The sequence below is a fragment of the Rana temporaria genome, chromosome 8 (genome assembly GCF_905171775.1).
Source record: "Rana temporaria chromosome 8, aRanTem1.1, whole genome shotgun sequence".
Taxonomy (NCBI): Eukaryota; Metazoa; Chordata; class Amphibia; order Anura; family Ranidae; genus Rana; species Rana temporaria.
Window position 1 is genome coordinate 88,823,039 of NC_053496.1, and position 21,673 is coordinate 88,844,711.

The window sequence follows — 21,673 nt, forward strand, 5'->3', positions numbered from 1 at the left end:
TTACTGGTGCAGGTAATGCCCACTACAGGCAGTGCCAGGTTACAAACAAGATAGGTCCTGTAGGTTTGTTCTTAAGTTGAATTTGTATGCAAGTTGGAACAGGTAAATTTTTTAAGTGCAACTCCAGCCAAGAAAATAATTACATTTTTTGGGATAGCATAAAGAAGGGTTGTTGTGGAAACAAGGATTGGTGATAAAGCCTCAGTGAAGACACCTTTTTCCCCATGATAACTCTTATGCCCTGTACATACGATCGGAGTTGCTGTCGGAATAAACTCAGACAGGTTTGTTTTTCCGAAGGAATTCCATTCAAGCTGTCTTGCATACACACTAAATTCCGACTGTCAAAAACACGGTGACGTACAACACTACGACAAGCCTAGAAAATGAAGTTCAATGCTTCCGAGCATGCGTCGAATTGTTGCGGAGCATGCATGTTTTTTTTCTCAGTCTGAGTTCCATACAGACGATCGGAAAAAGTCAGATGGGGCAAACACACGGTCGGAATATCTGATGAAAAAATTCCATCTGACTTTTTCCATCGGAAATTCCGATCGTGTGTACGAGGCATAACAGGAGTGAATTTCCCTTCCTAGGGGTAGATTTCCTCTTCCTGTTGTCTCCCTCCATTTGTAAGCCCTGGTTCACCCCGTTGCGTCTTTGAAAGCACACTACTTCAGCATGATTTCAAAGCCACACATAAGTGTGATTTGCACTGCCGATTTCATTGCGGCTTCATTGAACAGAAGTATATGCAAGTTGTGAGAAAATCGGTAAAAAGTAGTGCAAGGACCTTTTTCATAAACGCAGCAACATGGGTCGTGGCTATATAAATTATTCCATTGCCAGCAATAGGGTGCTGCTTGTCATGCGATTTGGAACTGTCAAATCGCAAGACAAGTCACACCAGTGTGAACTGTGGCTGAGTATGAGTTGTTTGTAACTCTGGGACTGTCTGTATATCTCTGAAAGCTTTGGCTTAGAAAAAATAAAACTTAATTAGGTTTAAAAAATACATAATTTTTGCCAAAGCAGTTATAAAATAATTAAAGGGATTCCTTCACTACTAAGCGGGGACATGCTATTCAACACTGGTAGTGTTAAAGGGGTTGTAAGGGAAACATTTTTTTTTTTTCATAATAAGCATCCTTTACCTGCAGACATTTCTCTTTTCACTTCCTCATTGTTCGTTTTTTCCCAGAAGTTGCTCTATTTCTTCTCTGTTCTGTTCACTTCCTGCTTGTCTGATTTTACTGACCACCGTGATGGGAGGCTTTATTGCGGTGGTCAGTAATATGCTCACCCCCTCCTGGGAACTACATGTGTGTGGCAGGACGCTCTCAACATGTTAGAGACTTCAAGGAGGTGTGAATTACTGGGCGTGCCGCAATTCATACTGGGAAATGTAGTTCTTAAATGAACCAGCGCCCCGAACCAGGAAGTGAATGAGAGAACAGAAACTAGAATGCCGGAGGTGATATAGATGAAGGAATTTAATAGGTATGTACTCGTTTTTTAACAGAATCATTACACTATTCTGTCTGTCTACCTTGCAGACATTAATTTTAGGCAAAAAATGTTTTCTTTTACAACCCCTTTAAGCTTTTATGCAGGCTGTATTAATTATGAACTAATCATAGGACTGGTCCAGTCTAAAGAAGAATGTGTGATACGTCTATTTAAAGATTTCACGTGACATTAAAATATTGTGTGCAGTTGGCATTTGGAGAGTAAAGGTACTTTGGCATGATTGGTAGCTCCCCATGCAGTGTTCTCTGCTGTAGGTCTCTATGTTGCCCATGTTTTGAGTGCTGCCTAGGAGTCACTACCACATTCATTCCAGTGGTGAAATCAGGAGGAGGATCTGAGTGCCCATGTTCCCCACTGCTTGGAAGCAGAATGGAGGTGTTAACAACATCATCCGTAGAACACTGCAAGAAAAGTGCTGACCTAAGCAAACCTCTACTGAAAGCAATATGGAAGCAGATGGTGCTGAATTTCTGAATATAGTAGTGGCCTGGGTGTCTCTGGTTTAATACCTTGGAGGTACTTACTGAACAAGCATGCAACAAGTGAATTTAGAACTGCACACTTGTTCCAGGTCAGTTACTCTTAAAATAATGAAGGTATTGGATCAGCATAATAGTTGGACAACAAGAATTTTTAAAAGGAGCACTCAGCAATAAAAGCCCACATATTACCCCAGTAAAGGTGAACTTTAGACTAGAGCTACATGGGTGATTATTTGGAAGTTGTTTAACATGAAGGAACCTCTGAAAAAAAAAAAAAAACTTTCAGGTCTCGGCGAGCCCCTGCTAATAATTTATTTATCGCTTGGATGACATTAGCTTATACAGCAAGTTGAATAAAGAATGTGGAATACTTTGAGAATTTTACACCCATTCTTTACGACAATTAATTTCAATAATAATGAAATTAAACCATAAAGCCCTGAACATAAATGCCAACTGTGTAATATTACATTACATTAATTGTTAGAAAAAATTCTCCTTTACATTGGTGATCAGTTGAAAAGGGCCCCATTATATTGGCAGCCAGTGGGAGAAGGCGGCCATTTTTATATTGAACGTCATTGGCAAAAGGCCCTATTAAAGGCTAAGTTCACCTTTTAGGAAAAATATTTAATGCACATATTTTTGCAGAAAAAAATCTACTGGATCATGCAAAGCATTGCACCCAGGATCGGTGGATTGTCAGGCCCCTGCACACTCTCCCTCCAGCTTAATGCCGGTGTCTCTGAACAGTATTTCTGTTATAAACCTAGAGGAAGAGTGAATAGACTAAGGGCTCTTTCACACGGAGCGGACCGTTTCTGGGTCCGCTCCGTGTGTCCGCCAAAGCTCAGCAGGGATCCCCGCTGAGCTGTCGGCGGATAGGGCGGTCCCCGCACACAGTGCAGGGACCGCCCTGTCTCTGCTCCGCTGTCCCCTATGGGGAACCGGATGCAGACAGTCCGTCTGTCCGTCTGCATCCGGTCCATTCCGCCGAACGGAAGAAAAATAGGGTTTCTTCCGTTCGGAAAAGTGGATCCCGACTGACGCGGATGCTCCATCTGCTAACGGACGCGTTCCCATAGGGATTCATTACAAGTCCGGACTTGTAATGAACGGACGAACGGTCCGCTGGTGTGAAAGGACCCTTAGAGCGTGCTGATCAGCATTCTCATATTCCTTTGAGAACTACAAGCCCATCTGCCTACATACATTCGGCACTAAAGCTTGCATGGCGAGTTGTGTTCTTTAATGCAAACCATTATTTAAAGTTTAAAGGGATACTATTGCTGACCTTGTGAAAAATGTTGGTCTTTTAGCTTCAAAAGGTCAGGGACTTAAACCAAGTATGTAATTCAGGAAAGTAAGAGGCTCTTTTCTGCAAACTTCCTCTGGGTCAGTGGCTCCTGACTAGTGAACCAGGAGGATCAGCATGACAGTCAGGCAATTAACATCGTTAGTGAAAGAGGTCAGCGATGGAAGCTGCCATATTTCTCTTGACTCATTTATTTTAGCGACAACTAGTAGTGAGACATGTGGACTGCCAACTGCTCACCCTTTTCCAATGCTAGTTGCCGTTTTGGTTGCAGTATTTTTTGAGTAAGCATTTAGCCTATTAAAGTGGAACTTCACTGTATCTGAGTACCACAAGCTAAAAACTAGATTTAAATAATTTTCAATATTCAAAGAAACTCCCCCCCCCCCCATCCATCCATGTTTCCATACTTTATTTTGCAGAGAAATCACTTTGAAAATCACCCCTAGAATTTCTAGCCTTGGCCATCTTGAGCAAGAGCAGATGTATTATGTAGCATTGACTTCTTGGAATCCATCTGCCCCTAGCTCAGGCACGAAGGCAGGAGGGTGTAGTTAACTGAGAACACCTTCCTGAAGACCATTGGGCTGTATGACATAATTTTACTAAACCTGGATACCAGAAAGTATCTGAGGAAATATAAAAAAAAGTTTAAAACAAGTTAACATGATATTTTACTAGTTACATAATAGGTGAGGCTGAAAAAAGACACAAGTCCATCAAGTGTAGTGTTAGCAGCAAAAGGTTTAAAAATAGTCAATGAGAGTGAAGTTCCGATGTAAGTATGACATCAAATTTTCAGACTTGATCCAGGTTAGAGACTCAAAATATGGACATGATTAATGTCAGGCAACTAATATTTTAGGAAATCAGCAAAGGTAGACAGTATATTTATTTGCACAGGTTTAAATTTAGTGACTATAAAATTAAAAGGCTATAAATAAAAATTTCTCTCTACAAGTTACGTTATATTTTGGCTATCTATACATCTTAGTATCAAATGTGCAGTAATATCAATATCTGATGTAAAGCAATGTGATAACTTGTGGTGTATTATGTCTTGTGACTGCCGCTCACATAATGTGCGCCCAGCACCTTCACTCTCTGTCGATAACTAGTGTAGGCTTTTTAAAAATGTAAAAATCTTAGATCTATGGTATCTATATATGTGCTTATAACTGAAAAAATTGTAACAAACACATTGAAATCTTATATGAAAACTTGCTGTATGTAAATAAAGAGTATATGATGAATAATAACCAGAAATTTAAGTCTATTACAATACAGAGTATTAATGGGGAATAAAACATTTCAAAGGATTATTTTTAAAGAACATTTTGCATAGTCAATCAATAAAAACTAAAGTTTAATTAAAGATACAGTTTAAAGGGCGTATTGATTTTTTACCATTCCAGTAAACACAATACAACAGAACACTGCTATAATCAGAGAACACACAGATTTACCCAGCAGAGCAGATGGATTTGATTGTAACAGTTCTATCATTCAATTTGCAACCAGCTTTGAATCACCAAAACAACTGGACAGATGGACAGTCCACTGAACCTGTGAAACAATTAAAACTGGTTGTATAAATAGTTATTATCTTGTCCGTTTCTAAAATTAGATAGTGTATCAAAGCTCTGATAACATTGATGGTGCCGATATAATAACAATATTTAGCTATAAAAATTAACACACTGCTCAAAAAAGCAAATATCTGATTTATTAACAGAGAAAATAGTACACAAACATATAAATCTTAGAATATTACAGAGCATATCGAAATAGAAGAATGTAGATGATACTTTATCAGGGGTGTCCAAACTTTTTTTTAAAGAGGGCCAGATTTGATGAAGTGAAAATGCATGAGGGCCGACATTCTTTGAACCATTAAAAGTCGGTCTATTTGGATATAAATAGATGAGGTCGGGCGTGTTATTTGGATATATATATTTTTATATATATATATATACATATATATATATATCTTTTGTGGCCCCAACGCGCCACTAAGGATGAGCTTTGGCGTGTTATTTGGATATACAGTATTTATGTGCACCTTCACTTTAGGAGGGAAGTTTTAGGGGATTTTGTTTTTTAAATAAAGAACTGTGAAGCAAAATAAGGGTCAGTGCCCATCAATGCAGCCTAATCAGTGCCCATCTGCAGCCTCATCATTGACATTAATGCAGCCCCACGATTGCCATGGATGCAGCCTCTCCATTGCCATGAATGCAGCCCCACGATTGCCATGGATGCAGCCTCTCCATTGCCATGAATGCAGCCCCACTATTGCCATGGATGCAGCCTCTCCATTGCCATGAATGCAGCCTCACCATTGCCATCAGTGCAGCCTGATCCATGCCCATTGGCAGCCTCGGAGGGGACAGGGGTGGCGGGACGAGCGCCAACAGATTACATACAGGAGAATCTCCTATCTACATACTAGCCTCTTTAATACAATGTCCCTCCCCCTATGATAGACAGAGGAGTCGTCCAATGGCAGCCCAGGAGACGGGACTTCCTATTACAGATGTCGCCGAGTACACAGGAGATTCTCTTGTATGTAATTTGACGGCACTCATTCCCCCCTCCCTGTCCCCTCTGAGGCAGCGTCGATAAATACAGTATATATCTTTTGTGGCCCTGGGGGCCACAAAAGATATATATATCCAAATTACCAGGGGGGCCACATTTAAACAGGAACGGGGGCCGCAATTGGCCCACAAGCCGGACTTTGGACATGCCTGCTTTACGTAAACCCATCATCCATTTTCTGTGTTTAGCTTGGCTCAATGAGAGAGAGAAGAAAAGAGAAGAGGCAATTCGTTGCTAGCGTTTGCCTTTTTAAAGCACACTCAGACACAACCCACACAAACACCCTCTGCCCATCTGTTTACATCTGGTTTGACAACCGATAGGTGGACCTCCACGTGAAAGGGGCCTAATGCCGCGTACACACGGTAGGAATTTCCGACAACAAATGTTCGATGTGAGCTTTTGGTCGGATATTCCGACCGTGTGTAGGCTTCCATCAGACATTTGCTGTCGGAATTTCCGACAACAAATGTTTAAGAGCTGGTTCTCTATTTTTCCGACAACAAAAGTTATTGACGGAAATTCCGATCGTCTGTATGCAATTCCGATGCACAAAAATCCTACGCATGCTCGGAATCATTGAACTTAATTTTTTTCGGCTCGTCGTAGTCTTGTACGTGACCGCGTTCTTGGTGGTCTGGATTTTTGACATTTGTGTGACCGTGTGTATGCAAGACAAGTTTGAGCCAACATTCCATCGGAAAAAAAATCCACGGATTTGTTGTTCGAATGTCCGATCGTGTGTATGCGGCATAACACAGAAAATGGGATCGCAAGCTTAAAATGAAAATAAAAAAGCCTAAAAAGAGAAATCAAAATGCAGTTGTCACATGTAAGAATTGGTAAGCTGTAATACTGTATATTACATTTTTGTTTTTTGAGTTTAGATACACTTTAAAGTGGATGTAAACCCCATCTGCCACTGCTGTGACCGACATCTGATTTCTCTATCCCACAAAGGAGCAAGAGAGCAGAGTCTGTGTTATGATTCCAGCTTCACATACCTCCTCCTTTCTGCTCCAGCTCTCCCAGGATTGGCTGCTCCACACCTCAGCATGATTGGGCATGCTGAAGTCATGTGGGGCCTTTCCTGAGTATTGACTGGCTGTTACTCAAAACTCAGGAATAGGACAGTAGGAGAGTGTAGTGGTGGGCTGGGAGTCTTGTGACACCACGACTCTGCCCACGAGCTCCGGCAAAGAGACCCACCCACTGATTCCGGAGTATTGCAGGCTCCTATTGCTCAAGGGGGTGACATTTGCAAGGTAGGGATACATGCAAGAGGCTTGCATGTATATATACATTAATACCGTGCCATTAGTTTACACTGGGTGAGTGGTGGGTTTACATCCACTTTAAAGCTTTCAAGAAACGTCATATAACTTTGTTGAATGTTTTAAAACACCCTTAACCCTCATTTACACTACTGCATTTTCTCTGTTTGCAGACGTACTGGCATGCACAATGGAAATCACATTATTCTCTGTGGTGCCTGCTCACATAAACGCAGCAAGCACAGTGCAGAGCATTTTTGAAACGGTGGAGATGTTTTTTTTGGTGTAAAAGGGAGGGGAAGAAACTGCCAAACCGGCATAGTGTAGCACAATTTATTAGCATAATAATCAATATTAAAACAGATGGCACTCACAGGCGGGTGGGGGGGAAGCATGACAGGTCGCAATGGATATGTTATCCAAGTGTAAGCTGGGAGCTGTGCGATTGTCCGTGGTCAGAAGAAAAGCAGGCCATTGCAGGGAGTGAGATGAGCCTGGAATCCGTGCAGGGAGACTGGCATTGGGCTGCCCCGTATAGCCGTAGTGGTGTGTCTGCTGTGAGGGCCAATAGGAACACGTTTTCAGATGCTAGCCAGGTCTCCATCAGCATAATAGCTTTAAAGTACCTCCGGGAATGGTTAAAATGATCCCATGGAATATAACATAGTGAGATTATATATCAAGTTGATGTAAAATCATTGGAGGTGGAAATGACAGGGACAACTCTGTATATACGGCTAAAGAAGACAATATAAAAATAGAAACATATTGTGTGCATGGAATGTATTGAATAATGAGATGTAATGATCCAAAGGGATGGAAATAGAGAAAAGCAAAAAAGTTGTTCAATGGAAAATGTTGTGGGGATGTCAAAATTGTATAAATGTATATATAATAATGAAAAATAAAAATGAGAATAAAAATCAATATGAAAATAAGTACAATGAAAATAATAATAAAAAAAACGGAGTGTAAGTGGTGAAAATGAAGATAAAGTATGAAATTATAAATAATTGGATAAGAATAAAAAAAATGATAAAAATTTGAAATAGAATGGAGAGCAAGTGAAAGAATCCCAAGGGGTAGGCCTGATGTGACTATATGATCGTGTTCACCTCCAATTCTTTATTCAGGCCTTCCGGTATTAAGCTATTTAATTTATATATCCAATATGTCTCGTGTGCGCAAAGTTTTCTAAGCCTTTCGCCTTCCAGTAAGGTACCTGGGATTGATTGGATAGCTGTAGCCTTGAGTAATGAGGAATCTTTATTGTGGCGAGTTTCGAAGTGGCGTGCTATATTGAATCACGGAGGGTCATCCTTAAGCCTCCTATGTTCTCCAAATCTACCTTGAAGAGTCCTGATACTATATACTACATAACACTTCTTGCAAGGGCAAGTAATGAGTTAAATTACATAACTAGGGGAACAAGTAAGAAATTCCTGGATGGTATACTAATTTCCTCTTCGATCGTTGAATGTCTTTTGACCATGTGTGACATGAACACATGTAATGCAGGGCTTTTTGTAACATCAGTACATGCCAATGAGGGATAACATCTTGGGAATGGTGATCTGCACATCATTATTATTATTAGTCTTGATTTTACTTGGAGCAATGTAATTTTCGGATACTTCTTGTCCTCTTGATCACCACATTTGGTTTGGAAGGGATGTGGTCACGTAGTTAAGGATTGGTAAGTATGATGCCCAAATATTTGTTTAAAGATCTTTTGATGGCCCTATGTTTGGTGTTCTATTGAGAAATGAAAAATGGGTCTTTTCTAGGAAGTTGTCTGTTATAGGTGTCAGACGAAGCAGTCATTGTGTATTGATCAAGATATTTTTGAATCGTCTGATCCCCCTCATGATGACCTTTTACAAATAACTTTGAGGATCTAACTTTGGGACTTGCTGTCCTCCATGGTACTGCATTTACATTTCAAACTGCGGAACTAACTATAGGGGATATTCTGAATGCATTTCTTGTGGTGGCAGCTGGACTTGTGTACATGAGTTGCCAGCAGTGGGTGTGAAATGTGTCCTGGAGCAAATATTACGCTCCTGATCATGGGAAAGTTCTAGGTCCAAGAAAATGAGCGTGTGGGGATTCGATACCAGAGTGAACTGGATCCCAAGAGGATTGTTATTGCAGTACCTAAAAAAATATTGTATGGTGATGTTGTCTCCTTATATACTCAATGTACATGCCGTAATAAACTAGATGACGCGAGTATTGATTTTGAACCCATATCTGCATGTCTTCCCAGTATGCCATGAATAGATTCATGGCTGTCCCACGTGATTGAAGAAAGTATTCATCATCAAACTGAAAGTAGTTATGATGGAGTATGAACTCAATCGCTCGGACGAGAACACTTGCTTGTAAAGGATGGAGACGGTCCTCTTCAGACAAAAAGTATTGTATGGCCATCAATCTTTGGGGATTCAGGCATATAGTGATGTTAGGTCAAGGGAAAATCCAATGGTATTCATTATACCACTGATAATGAGCAAGAGTTTCAAGTAGGTGGTCAGATTAATTTATTTTTTTGTATACACAGGAAGTCTTTTTTTGGTGTTGCACAGTGCACTTTTAGCCTTATAGACTTTAATGGAAATGCATAAAAAATACAAGTAAAACACACGTACAATCCCCTTTTAGTGAATTATTTTGAGTTTTGTGTAAAATAAATAAATATCCAGTCTACTCCTACAAGAAAAAAAAATGCATGTAAAACAGGATACAGAAACGCACTGAAAAGAATCAATGATTATGTAGCAGTACTAGCGTGAACCCAGGCTAAGGTTTGGCAATGTTAAAGGCAGATACAGTGGAACCTCGGATTGCGAGTAACGCAGTTAACGAGCGTTTCGCAATACAAACTTTTTTTTCCCTTCAAAATCCTGACTCGGTTGGCGCGTGTTGCCTTGCAAAACAAGCAGGATTCAAGCCTCTGAGGTGTGCAGTACTGCCTCTGCTCCGGAGTGTTTCCGACTGCGTACGAACGGTCACCGAGTATTTAAAAAAAAAAACAGCAAGAAACACCAGCGCTAAAATTGGTGGACAATAATGAATTCTTAAAATTATCAGGAGTTGTAATAATCACAAAGAGTATATGAGTTCAGAGCAGCAGGATAGAATTGCACCCGGAAGTACCAAATATACACCAATCAAACACTAGAACTAGCGCTCATGAGACACAATGACACATGTAGGCTCTTTAGCAAAAGTGAAGAAATTAGTTCATTTAATTGGTCACAATATTGATATAATAAATCCAATCCATAATTTCAGAAATTAAGTTATGTGTAATAAAATGGAAACACACAGGGAAAAAGTATTTAACATGCTAAGTTGTATTTAATACTTCGTACAAAATCCTTTGTTGGAAATTACAGCTTCAAAACACCTCCTGTATGGAGAAACTAGTCGCATGCCTTGCTCAGGTGTGATTTTGACCCATTCTTCCACACAATCTTCAAATCTTGAAGGTTTCCGTGGGCCTCTTTTATGAACTTTAGTTCTTTCATGGGATTTTCTATTGGATTCAAGTCAGGTGATTGGCTGGGCGATTCTATCAGCTTTATTTTCTTTGAAACCAATTGAGCGTTTCCTTGGCTTTGCATTTGAAGTCTTGCTGAAATGTCCACTCTCATTTCATCATCATCCTGGTAGATAGCAGCAGATTTTTATCAAGAATGTCTTGGTACATTTTTCCATTCATTCTTACTTCAATGACATGACAATCGCCAGTACCGTATGCTGAAAAACAGCCCCACACCATGATGTTCCCACCTCCAAACTTCTGTTTTGGTAGGGTGTTTTTAAGGCTATGTGCAGTGCCATTTGACCTCCAAACATGGTGTGTATGATGGCATCCCAAGTTTTCAATTTTGGTCTCATCTGACCAGACTATATTCTTCCAGTATTGCACAGGCTTGTCTAAATATTGTGCAGCAAACTTTAAACGAGCTTCAACATGTTTTTTCTTCAGCAATTCTGTCAGAAACCTTGCGTGGAACACCTGGTCATGGCTGGTTTATGGTGAAATTATGTTCTTTCCACTTCTGGATTATGGCCCCAACAGTGCTCACTGGTACATACAGGAGTTTAGAAATCACTCTGTATGCCATCAGTATGTTTTGCAACAATAAGGCTGCAAAGGTCTTGAGAGAGCTCTTTGCTTTTATCCATCATGAGATGTTTCTTGTGTGACACCTTGGTAATGAGACACCTTTTTTATAGGCTATCAGTTGAAGACTGAACCAGCTGATATTAAATTTGCACTAACAAGGGGCAGGATTGCTATATAATTACTAATAGATTTCAGCTGGTGTCTTGGCTTTCTTCGTGCATTCAATACCTTTTCCCTGTGTCATTCCATTTTATTACACATAACTTAATTTCTGAACTTATTTCTTTGTATGTGTGGATTGCATGGGTTATTACCGACGTGGTGAAATTGACATGTCATTAGCACATTTAGAAATTTACCTAGAAAAATGGTGACATGTTCAATACTTACTTTATCCGCTGTACATGAAGCTAGTATGACAAAAATGTGTTTCCTGTAGCCAATGTGGGTTCTGGGACAGTTTGGTATACAGTAGCTACAGGCAGCTGCCCTGAGCTTCTGATTTCACCCAATAGCGAGGAATGCTGGTGACTGGGTTGTGGGATGAGTTGAGCGATCTCTATTTGCAATGTACTTTGGGTCATGGGATACATGCATGCTACTGAAGCACCGCCATCTTGTGACTGATCTGACCTGTGCTCCTCTGATTGATAAATGTACATGTGATGTTGAAGTTCACTATATTACTTCTGTAGAATAAAAAAAAAAAAAAAAAAACAATTACCTGTCTAAATACAGCTTTACTGCTTACAATTGCCATTACAAACCAGCAATAACCCAACAAATATTAAACAATGGCCGCCCGCAATGTACTGTGGACGCTGTAGGCAAAGCGATGTACTGGTGTGACGATGCCTACGTCCGTGTACATTACACATAGTTAGGCAAATATTCAACCCCTTAATCTCCCTAGATGTTAACCCCTTCCCAGCCATTGTCATTAGTACAATGACTATATTTTTAGCGCTGATCACTGTAAAAATGGCAGTGTTAATGTCAGTGCCATTTAATCAGTTCCCCCCATGCGTCAGTGTCAGCCGCAATATCACAGTCCCATTATAAGTGGTTGATGGCCACCATGCGCTATAATCATTACGCAAACTAACGAATATACACTTATATGGATTTTTTTTATCAAAGACATGTAGCAGAATACATTTTTATGCCTATAGGACACAAAATAAAAAACCCAGTGGTGAGCAAAATACCACCAAAAGAAAGCTCTATTTGCATGCCCATGCAATTGGTAGTTATAGTAGTGCAGTGCCAAATAGCAGCAAAAAATAAATAAATAAAAATGGCCTGGTCACGAAGGGGGTAAAATCTTCCGGAGCCGAGGTGGTTAAAGCAATTATGAACACTATTTTTTTTTTTTTAATAATGGTTTTATACTTACCTGCTATGTGCAATGAAACTGCACAGAGCGAAGAACCCAAACCTCTTCTTGGGTCCGCTGCCGACACTCCTGGCTTCTCCTCTAGTAAGCAAGCAGCTTAGTATGGGGGCACACCTGCATGCTGGCTTCTGAGCCACGCTGCTGCGTCCATAGACACAGACAGTGCAGCTCATCCCTGTCCTCCCCATTACAGGATTTGACTGCATGAGGTGGACACAGCACTAGATCAAGTAAGGACTTGTACAAGTATAAGGTGGATGGAGGGGGCATTAAGGTAAAAAATATTTACACTTTAAAACCACTTTAAACATGCAAATTCTATTTCACAGCAAGTACAAGTAAAAAGTACCGTAGTTGCCATGTGCACCAGACCTGTGCCATGATTGGAGGGATTAACCCTACTGCAATAATCACTCTGTAATTACTTTGTTTTACCAAATGAAAGAAAAAACGATGTGCAAAACATCACCTTTTATTATCATAAATCTACAAAATTACATTTTATTATTATATAAATATACAAAATACTTAAGAATTTTTATAAATAGTTCAAAACAAACAAGAATCCGTATCAAAAAACAAATACCATAGCAGCTTAAATTGGCTTATTTATAGCAAGTATTACGAAAATACTTTCCATATTTCAGATCATATGGATTTTTTGCATGGTATTAAAAATGTTTGCACATTTAACTTATTAGCTTAAAACAAATGAGGTATTTTTGAAATGCTTATAGGTGTGGCAGAGAAAAATCTTTCCATGTGTCCATAAAAAAAAAAAATATGCAAGTTTAGATTAACAATGGCACAATTATTAGCGTCACTGGAATGATTCAATCAGCAGCTCAGTTTGTATAAACAATAGTAGTCTATAAAATAAAACTCCCAATCCAGATTTCACATTATGTTCAAAGTACACGTAACAACTGAATCGATGAAGACCATTTCACAATTTTCTCAGCCATGGAGATGCTCATGAGCTGCTGGAGGGAGATTAAGAATGTTCTGGTGTTAAGGAAGACAAAACTAAATTCTGTAAATAGTCAAAAATTACAATTAGTAAAGATGATGTGTAATGGTTGTCTGGAAGACGCTTATACTGTAGATCACGTATGCGAGAATACCTACCTATATGGATTCAGGAGCCATATATTCAAGGTTATTTTCTGTACAAGTGGAGACCTTTCAGGGGTACATTACAATATGAACTGAATACTAATTAGGGGTTCTTAAAGCGGATGTGCCACTAAAAAAATATATTAAAAGCCAGCAGCTACAAATACTGCAGCTGCTGACTTTTAATATAAGGACACTTACCTGTCCTGGAGTCCAGCGCCGATCGCAGCAGATGACGAGCCGATCGCTCGTCACCCTGCTGTTCCCCCCTCCATCCACGGTGAGGGAACCAGGAAGTGAAGCGCTCCGGCTTCACTGCCCGGTTCCCTACGGCGCATGCGCGAGTCGCGCTGCGCCCGCCGATTGGCTCCCGCTGTGTGCTGGGAGCCGAGTGTTCCCAGCATACAACGGGGGACGGACGGGAAGCAAGGAAAAAACCCGTCTTTTGCCCGCATCGTAGGGCCGGAAGTGGGTGCAGATACCTGTCTGTAGACAGGTATCTGCACCCCCCTCCCCCCTGAAAGGTGTCAAATGTGACACCGGAGGGTGCCGATCAGCGCGACTTCACTTTAGAGTGGAGATCCGCTTTAAGATGCTGAAAATGTTAAAAAGGCGCATTCTCTAACAAAATATTTAAATTTTTATATAGCCCTATCTATCATAGGGAGATTTACCCTATTTTGGTGACTAATTTAAAAATGATTTCTCATCTTGCTAGTGGTTTCTTTGGAGCAGGATTATGCACAGTACTGCAAGCTATTCTGAACAATGACAGATGGACAAGGTGCGGATATGCTGAGCTTCCTCTCAACATTCAATGCAGAATCCAAGCCTCGAGAGCCCCAACACCTAGGGCAGACAGTCTTGAAGTTTAGTTCACAAATGAGAATAAGATCTGCCAGCACAGTACAGATAGGGTAGTTATGGTAAACATTAACTCCATAGCCCCTTTAAGCAGAATTTTTATTTAAGATATGTATTTGAATATTGTCATGTAACAAATATAAACTGAAAATGTACTTCCACTTTTGCAGCCTGGTTAGGCTAACTCCTACTTTATATTTACTTTAACAAAAAGTGGTTAAAGAAACACCTGCTGTTGCTTGGAATAAAGCAGGCTTGGACAAACCCCAGGCGCCAGGTCGCCATTGCGACAAGAATTAGCGACCTGGAGCCTGGGGCATCCTGTGCGCCCCCACCTCGCGATCGTGTCGGGCCGGTATTTGGGGCCGTGGCTTTGCGGCCTTCTACAGGCCTATGCTTCCTTCTGTGATCTGGAGCCATCTTGTGGTGGCCGTTAGTATAACAAGACAACCAGCAATGCTAATGGAGCTTCCCCTGTCTGTTTTCACTGCCATCTACTTCCCTCTAATTAGAACCCCAAACATTATATATATTTTTTATTGAAACACCCTGGAGAATAAAATGGCGGTCGTTGCAATACTTTTTAAACAGCGGTGTTACAAGAGCACTTTTTTGGATAAAAAAAAAAAAAAAAAAAAAAGACACTAGTAAATTGATACCCAACATGTCACGCTTCAAAATTGCGTCCGCTCGTGGGATAGCGACAAACTTTTACCCTTTAAAATCTCCATAGGCGATGTTTAAAAAAATTCTACAGGTTGCATGTTTTGAGTTACAGAGAAGGTCTAGGGCTAGAATTATTGCTCTCGCTCTACCAATCGCTGCGATATTTCACATGTGTGGTTTGAAAACCGCTTTCATAGGTGGTGCTACTCACGTATGCGTTCGTTTCTGCACGCAAGCTCAGCGGGACAGAGCACGTTTCTGGCTCCTAACTTTTTTAGCTGGCTTCTAGATTCCAAGCAAATTTGTCAAGCCCTGGAATAAAAGGTATGATCTGGTTGAAACTAGCAAAGTAGAACAGTTTTTCTTTTGGACAATTTAATAAAGCGATAGAAGATCATTGCTCTATACGTGGATTAAGTAGTCATGAGACTGTAAATTGTGTATAATAGAGCAATGGAGATCTAAAATATATTACTGAAAATGTATTCACATCAAAAGGATATTAAATTCTCATTCCCCAGATAGCTGATTAGTTGCTGCATTGAGTCGAAGCGGGAAAGAGTTGGAACACAGCCCACCAAGATCAGTTTGTGCTTTGCTCGTGTGAGGGCCACATTCAGCCTCCTCCAATCCTTCAGAAGATCACCAAGCTGTTCAGACAGAAAACAAAATCTGATTCCCATTACATTTTCAAGGTTTATTTTTCTTGTAAGAACAGAAATCTATATACTGCCCCCTTTTAGTTTCTTCCAATGCACACAACTTACACCCTACACACAGTAAACAGTACAATGTATCTCCATTAAAAAAGGGACAAAAATCTAAATTTAAAAAGGGTCAGTCCAACAAAAACTGGGGTTTGTTACCAGTAGCTGTTGTAAGGTTACTTTTGAGTGGACAGACTATAAATAAATTACAGGTGACCAAGTTTTAAATGCATCCATGTAGATCACCTCGGATCCGGGACCCAGACTGTTAAGTGGTACCTCAACTTTCTATTCTCCCCTGGCGCTATTCATTCATATGTCAGAACCTCTGCTGTCCAATGAAGCTCTGGCATTTGACAGCAGAAAGACAAGGGCCTGGATTAATCTCAACTTGGACAGAACTAAAAGCCTCACGTACAGTATGGACTGAAGTATCAGAGCTTAGCCTGATATGACAATCACACAACCTGGTACTTGTGTTAACCTCCTTTAGCTACAGGACTGGTGGTTACAGAAATCACACTTTTATATTGCTCTAGTAGTGTATTTTTCTTTGTGGAAAATAAAACTTGTGTTGCTGTCTCCAAGACACCAGGCCAGACCTAAGATTCATTATCACACTGTTATGAACTGATAAACATGATATTTTTAAGATACCAGCTTTGCCCACGGAGCAAGTAATGCTTGTTGGCTCTTTTAAAAACACCAGGGGGGTGGCACTCCGAGAAAAAAAAATGTTTTTAATCTCTGGGGGCCACTGTATAAGAAAGTATCATGTGATTTCTGACAGGTAGAGTAAAACAATACAAGCCTTGATTAACCATCTGCCTACGACCGTCAAATCAGGGAGAATAGGAATTAAACTTGCCTTTCCATCAATATTGCTTCTCACAAATGAAACGATGATCACACTTTTATCTCTCCCTTGGTACTTGTCTACAGTGTTAACTTCCACAGTGCTGGAGGACAGCTTTGCAAAAGAAGTGGAGATAACTTTTAACTGATGGCGATAGGGGGCGATAATCCCGATGTCTGATGGTTTACAGCCAGCCTAAAATAAGAAAAACAAATGGAAACAAAAAACATATAACTACTTAGTATTAAGGTCGAACACAAAATAGTTTTTTATTGCCAGGTCCTTTTTGAGATTACTCCGTGAGTACGGGAATTCATGAGAAATCTCTCAATTGGGGACAAAAACAAACATACATTTTTAGTAGACAGAGAGGGGGACTTACTAAAACTGGACAGTGCTAAAATCTGGTGCAGCTCCCAGGTTTTATTGTCAAAGCTTAATTGAACAAGCTGAAGTTAGAAGCTGATTGGCTACCACGCACAGCTACACTGGATTCCAAGTGCTCCAGTTTTAGTAAATTCGACTGAAAGGGTCAGAACTTTTGATAACAGTTTCACTGTTATTTGTGTCTTCTAGGCTTTACAGGGACAGGAACGAGGAGAAATCTCCCTAATGGGTCACAGACAGAAATAGAAACCCGTCCAAAATCCTGTCTTCTGTCATATAATATGTAAAAACACATAATTTTGCTGGTGTTAAGCATTAACCACTTGTCTACTGCCCGCCGTCATATGACGGCTGGGCGAAGACCCTCTCGTTCTGGGCGGGCGTCATATGATGTCGCGCCTTCCTGAGCCACTAGGGGGCATGCGCGACCACCACGTCACTGGGAACCCGATGCGCGTGCCCGGCGGCTGCAACTGCCCACTAACGGGGCAGGACCGTGGATCTGTGCGTGTGTGTAAACACACAGATCCACGTCCTTTCAGGGAGAGAAAACTGATGGTGTGTCCCTTGTACATAGGGACACGGATCAGTCACCTCCCCCAGTCAGTCCCCTCCCCCCACAGTTAGAATTACTCCCTAGGGAACACATTAACCCCTTGATCACCCCCTAGTGTTAACCCCTTCCCTGCCAGTCATATTTATACAGTAATCAATGCATTTTTATAGCTCAGATCGCTATATAAATGTGATTGGTCCCAAAAATGTGTCAAAAAAGTGTCCGATGTGTCCGCCGCAATATCGCAGTCACGATAAAAAATCGGAGCCGTTACTAGTAAAAAATAAATAAATAAAAATGCTATAAATCTATCCCCCATTTTGTAGCCGCTATAACTTTTGCGCAAACCAATCAATATACGCTTATTGCAATTTTTTTTTACATTATAGCAAAAAGTAAAAAATATTGTTTTTTCAAACTTGTCCTTTTGTTTATAGCGCAATAAATAAAAACCACAGTGGTGTTCAAATACCACCAAAAGAAAGCTCTATTTGTGGGGAAAAAAAATGATAAACACTTCATTTGGGTACAGCATTGCATGACCACGCAATTGTTATTCAAAGTGTAACAGTGCTGAAAGCAGACAAATGGCTTGGGCAGGAAGGGGGTGAAAGTGCCCTGTAGGCAAGTGGTTAACGTGGTATTAAACCCTCAGTGCAAATTTCTGTTTTGGCTCTAACAGAATGTAACTAGATGTAAAACAAATGTTTATCCCTTCTTAAAGAGTTCCAAGCCATGTCCCTCACTGCTGCTCTCCACCCAAACTTTGATCAAGGAGTGTGCGCTGTGCAAAGGGCTTAGAGCTTGTGCACTGGAACTACATGTCACACAATTCCTTGCACACCTGTCACAATGCACATTCATGCACTAAGCATAGCACCTGAAAACAGAGACGTGTTGGGACTAAATGTCCTAAAATTCATTGCACACCAGCACCCCAAGGATGATACCCGAGCACAATAAAGTAGCACACAAAGATAAAAAGCAGGCCGGGAAGTTTGCCCTCAGCAAGGGTACGACACAAGGCTGCCCGCTCTCCGCGTTTCTCTATGCTCTCGCTGCAAAACATTTGGCCGTGTCCATTCGCACAAACCCAGAGATAAAAGGATTGCAGGTGGGACCCTTAACAGAAAAAATTAATATGTACGCAGACGATACACTGCTTTATCTCGCCGATTCGGGTCCCTCCCTTCAAGCCGCACTCCAGACGATCAAACAGTTTGGAACTTTCTCCAGGCTCAAGATCAACTGGGGGAAATCACAGATTCTGCCAATTGATAGCTTCCCACCGCCCGAGTCCCAGGCAGGAATGCCACTCCAACGGGTAAATACCATTAAGTACCTGGGAATACTCATCTCTGACTATATTGCTCTCAATATATTTCTTTGGTTAGAACCAAGATACGCGTGTGGGCCCATTTACCTCTAGGGGTATGGGGCTGCATAAAACTGATAAAAATGGTCCTCCTTCCCAAAATCTTACATGTCCTATGGCACACCCCAATATATTTACCCCAAAAAGACTTTAAGTCACTCGAAGCCCTCCTTAAGCCCTTTGTCTTGGGCAGACATAAACTTGCCTGGCAAGCACTTAAAAATCCAACATACATGGGAGGTCCGGCCTTACCAGATTTTAACCTTTACTATATTGCATCACAACTGTTCCAATTGTTTCACAATGACAAGGCAGTACCAAATTTCGACTTCTACTTTGCCCACGGAGCCCAGCGCACTGGAGACTGAACCGATGTGAGATGTGAAATCCCTGCTGTATCATTATAAGCGTATCTGGGATCTTGCCTCTACTAGTTTGGGGATACCCCAACACAATGATTATACGCCATTATGGCATAACAAAAGCTTACATGAATTTCTCCATGCTCAGAGCTATGGGCCTCACAGGGTGTCTATTACCTACATCACCTATTCTCAGACGGAAATCTCAAAACCTACCAAATGCTTGAAGAGGAATTCTCACTGCATAATCATAGGTTCTTCAGGTTTTTACAGACATGTTGCCCAAGCGCAATTTTCACATAACTTTCTGGAACCTACCCCACACCCTATCATGGCCATAGTTAAGAGCACAGATCCGCATTCTACAATATGCTCTCTACTCCCATTTTCACTAAACTAGCGTTTGATTTGAAACCTCGTTGGGAAAGGGAGGTGGGACCACTGGAGGATGAGGAGTGGGAGGAGGCATTGGAGTCCTGCAAGGCAGTATCCCCTAGGCTCTCAGACAGGCTTTCCCAGATCTTCATAACTCACAGGGCATACCTTACCCCTATATGTGTGGCTAGATACAAACGTAACCAGTCTACCCTGTGTTTATTGTGTGGCCAGGAGACAGGCACGTTTTTTTTCATCTCCTCTGGGCCTTGTTACAAATGTTGAAAACACTATTGTCTGCTTGCACTTTATTAATATACATCAATTGTTGTACTTGTTCTGAATGTACCATTTGATTTATGGAAACTTTATGTGCCATATGTATGCAAAATATATATATATGCATCTTTTACTCAATAAAAACTTTGTTCAACGAGAAAAAAAAAGCAGGCCGGGAAAGCGCACATCAGGGTGGCTACAATCAGTCTCCAGGGAGACCCTACAAGGCAACAGAGTTACCCTAAAGGCAGATATGAATTACACTAAACCTGCAAAAGCTCATTATGCTGCATACATACGGGGAACTTAAAGGAGAAGTATGGCCATTTTGGCTGTACTGCTTCTATGGATCACAGGGGTGCACTTCGTTCTGCACTCCTGTGACTGGTTTTCAGCCGACAGCGAGATGTGGTCAGCTTTACAGTCGGGATTCACCCAGATGCCTGGACTGGAAGCTGGCTCAGCCTCTCAGTGAGCCGCAGGGAGACGGATCCAGTCTTTCCCACCGCCTCCACAGCTCAGCTCTCCAGTGAGAGTTGGAGGGGCAGAACACATAGACTGCCAGTCCCTGGTCTCTGCTCACAGTGGAGGGTAGAGCTGAGCGATTACCAGTGTTAGATCGCTCAGTTCTCAATGCACAGCTGGCAGGGAACAGATGCAGCATCAAATTAATGCTGCATCCACCTAGGAGCGCATAAATGTTCTTTTAAGTCAAGGTATGCTTCTACTTAATTTTGTTTATGGAGGTTTAAGAATAACTTTATATGTAAATTACCACTAGATATATACAGTGCATAACAGAATAAAATAACCACAAAATCACAAGTTACAAAAAAAAAAGGATAAAAACATATCCAAAAAACGAAGTTAAGGGAAATATGCAAATTGCCCAAAAAAAATAAAATAATTTCCCCAGCCAACATTAGTGTTCTAATTAACCACTTAACCCCCGGACCATATTTCTGCCCAAAGACCAGAGCACTTTTTGCGATTCGGGACTGCGTCGCTTTAACTGACAATTGCGCGGTCGTGCGACGTGGCTCCCAAACAAAATTGGCGTCCTTTTTTCCCCACAAATAGAGCTTTCTTTTGGTGGTATTTGATCACCTCTGCGGTTTTTATTTTTTGCGCTATAAACAAAAATAGAGCGACAATTTTGAAAAAAAATTTTATTTTTTACTTTTTGCTGTAATAAATATCCCCCAAAAATATATAAAAAAAAACATATTTTTTCGGTACTGCGACATTATGGCAGACACTTTTGACACATTTTTGGGACAATTGGCATTTTTTATAGCGATCAGTGCTATAAAAATGCATTGGATTACTATAAAAATGCCACTGGCAGGGAAGGGATTAACACTAGGGGGCGGGGAAGGGGTTAAGTATGTTCC

General features: G+C 40.9%; 2 protein-coding genes across 2 annotated transcripts in view; one reads left to right on the forward strand and one right to left on the reverse strand.

Annotated features, from left to right (window-relative positions):
* PKD2L1 (polycystin 2 like 1, transient receptor potential cation channel) overlaps positions 1-4,810 on the forward strand; it is a 74,941-nt gene extending 70,131 nt beyond the window's left edge. The window contains exon 16 of the mRNA XM_040362173.1: positions 4,743-4,810. The gene's annotated coding sequence lies outside the window, so the exon portion shown is untranslated. The remainder of the gene's footprint in view (positions 1-4,742) is intronic.
* Positions 4,811-13,192: 8,382 nt separating this feature from the next.
* The window catches only part of DNA2 (DNA replication helicase/nuclease 2), a 40,507-nt gene continuing 32,026 nt past the window's right edge, over positions 13,193-21,673 (reverse strand). Inside the window, exons 19-21 of the mRNA XM_040362174.1 lie at positions 16,958-17,140; positions 15,886-16,032; positions 13,193-13,738 (exon numbers count right to left, since the gene is read on the reverse strand). Of these exons, the coding sequence (XP_040218108.1) occupies positions 13,694-13,738; positions 15,886-16,032; positions 16,958-17,140 (375 nt within the window). The 3' untranslated portion in view covers positions 13,193-13,693. The remainder of the gene's footprint in view (positions 13,739-15,885; positions 16,033-16,957; positions 17,141-21,673) is intronic.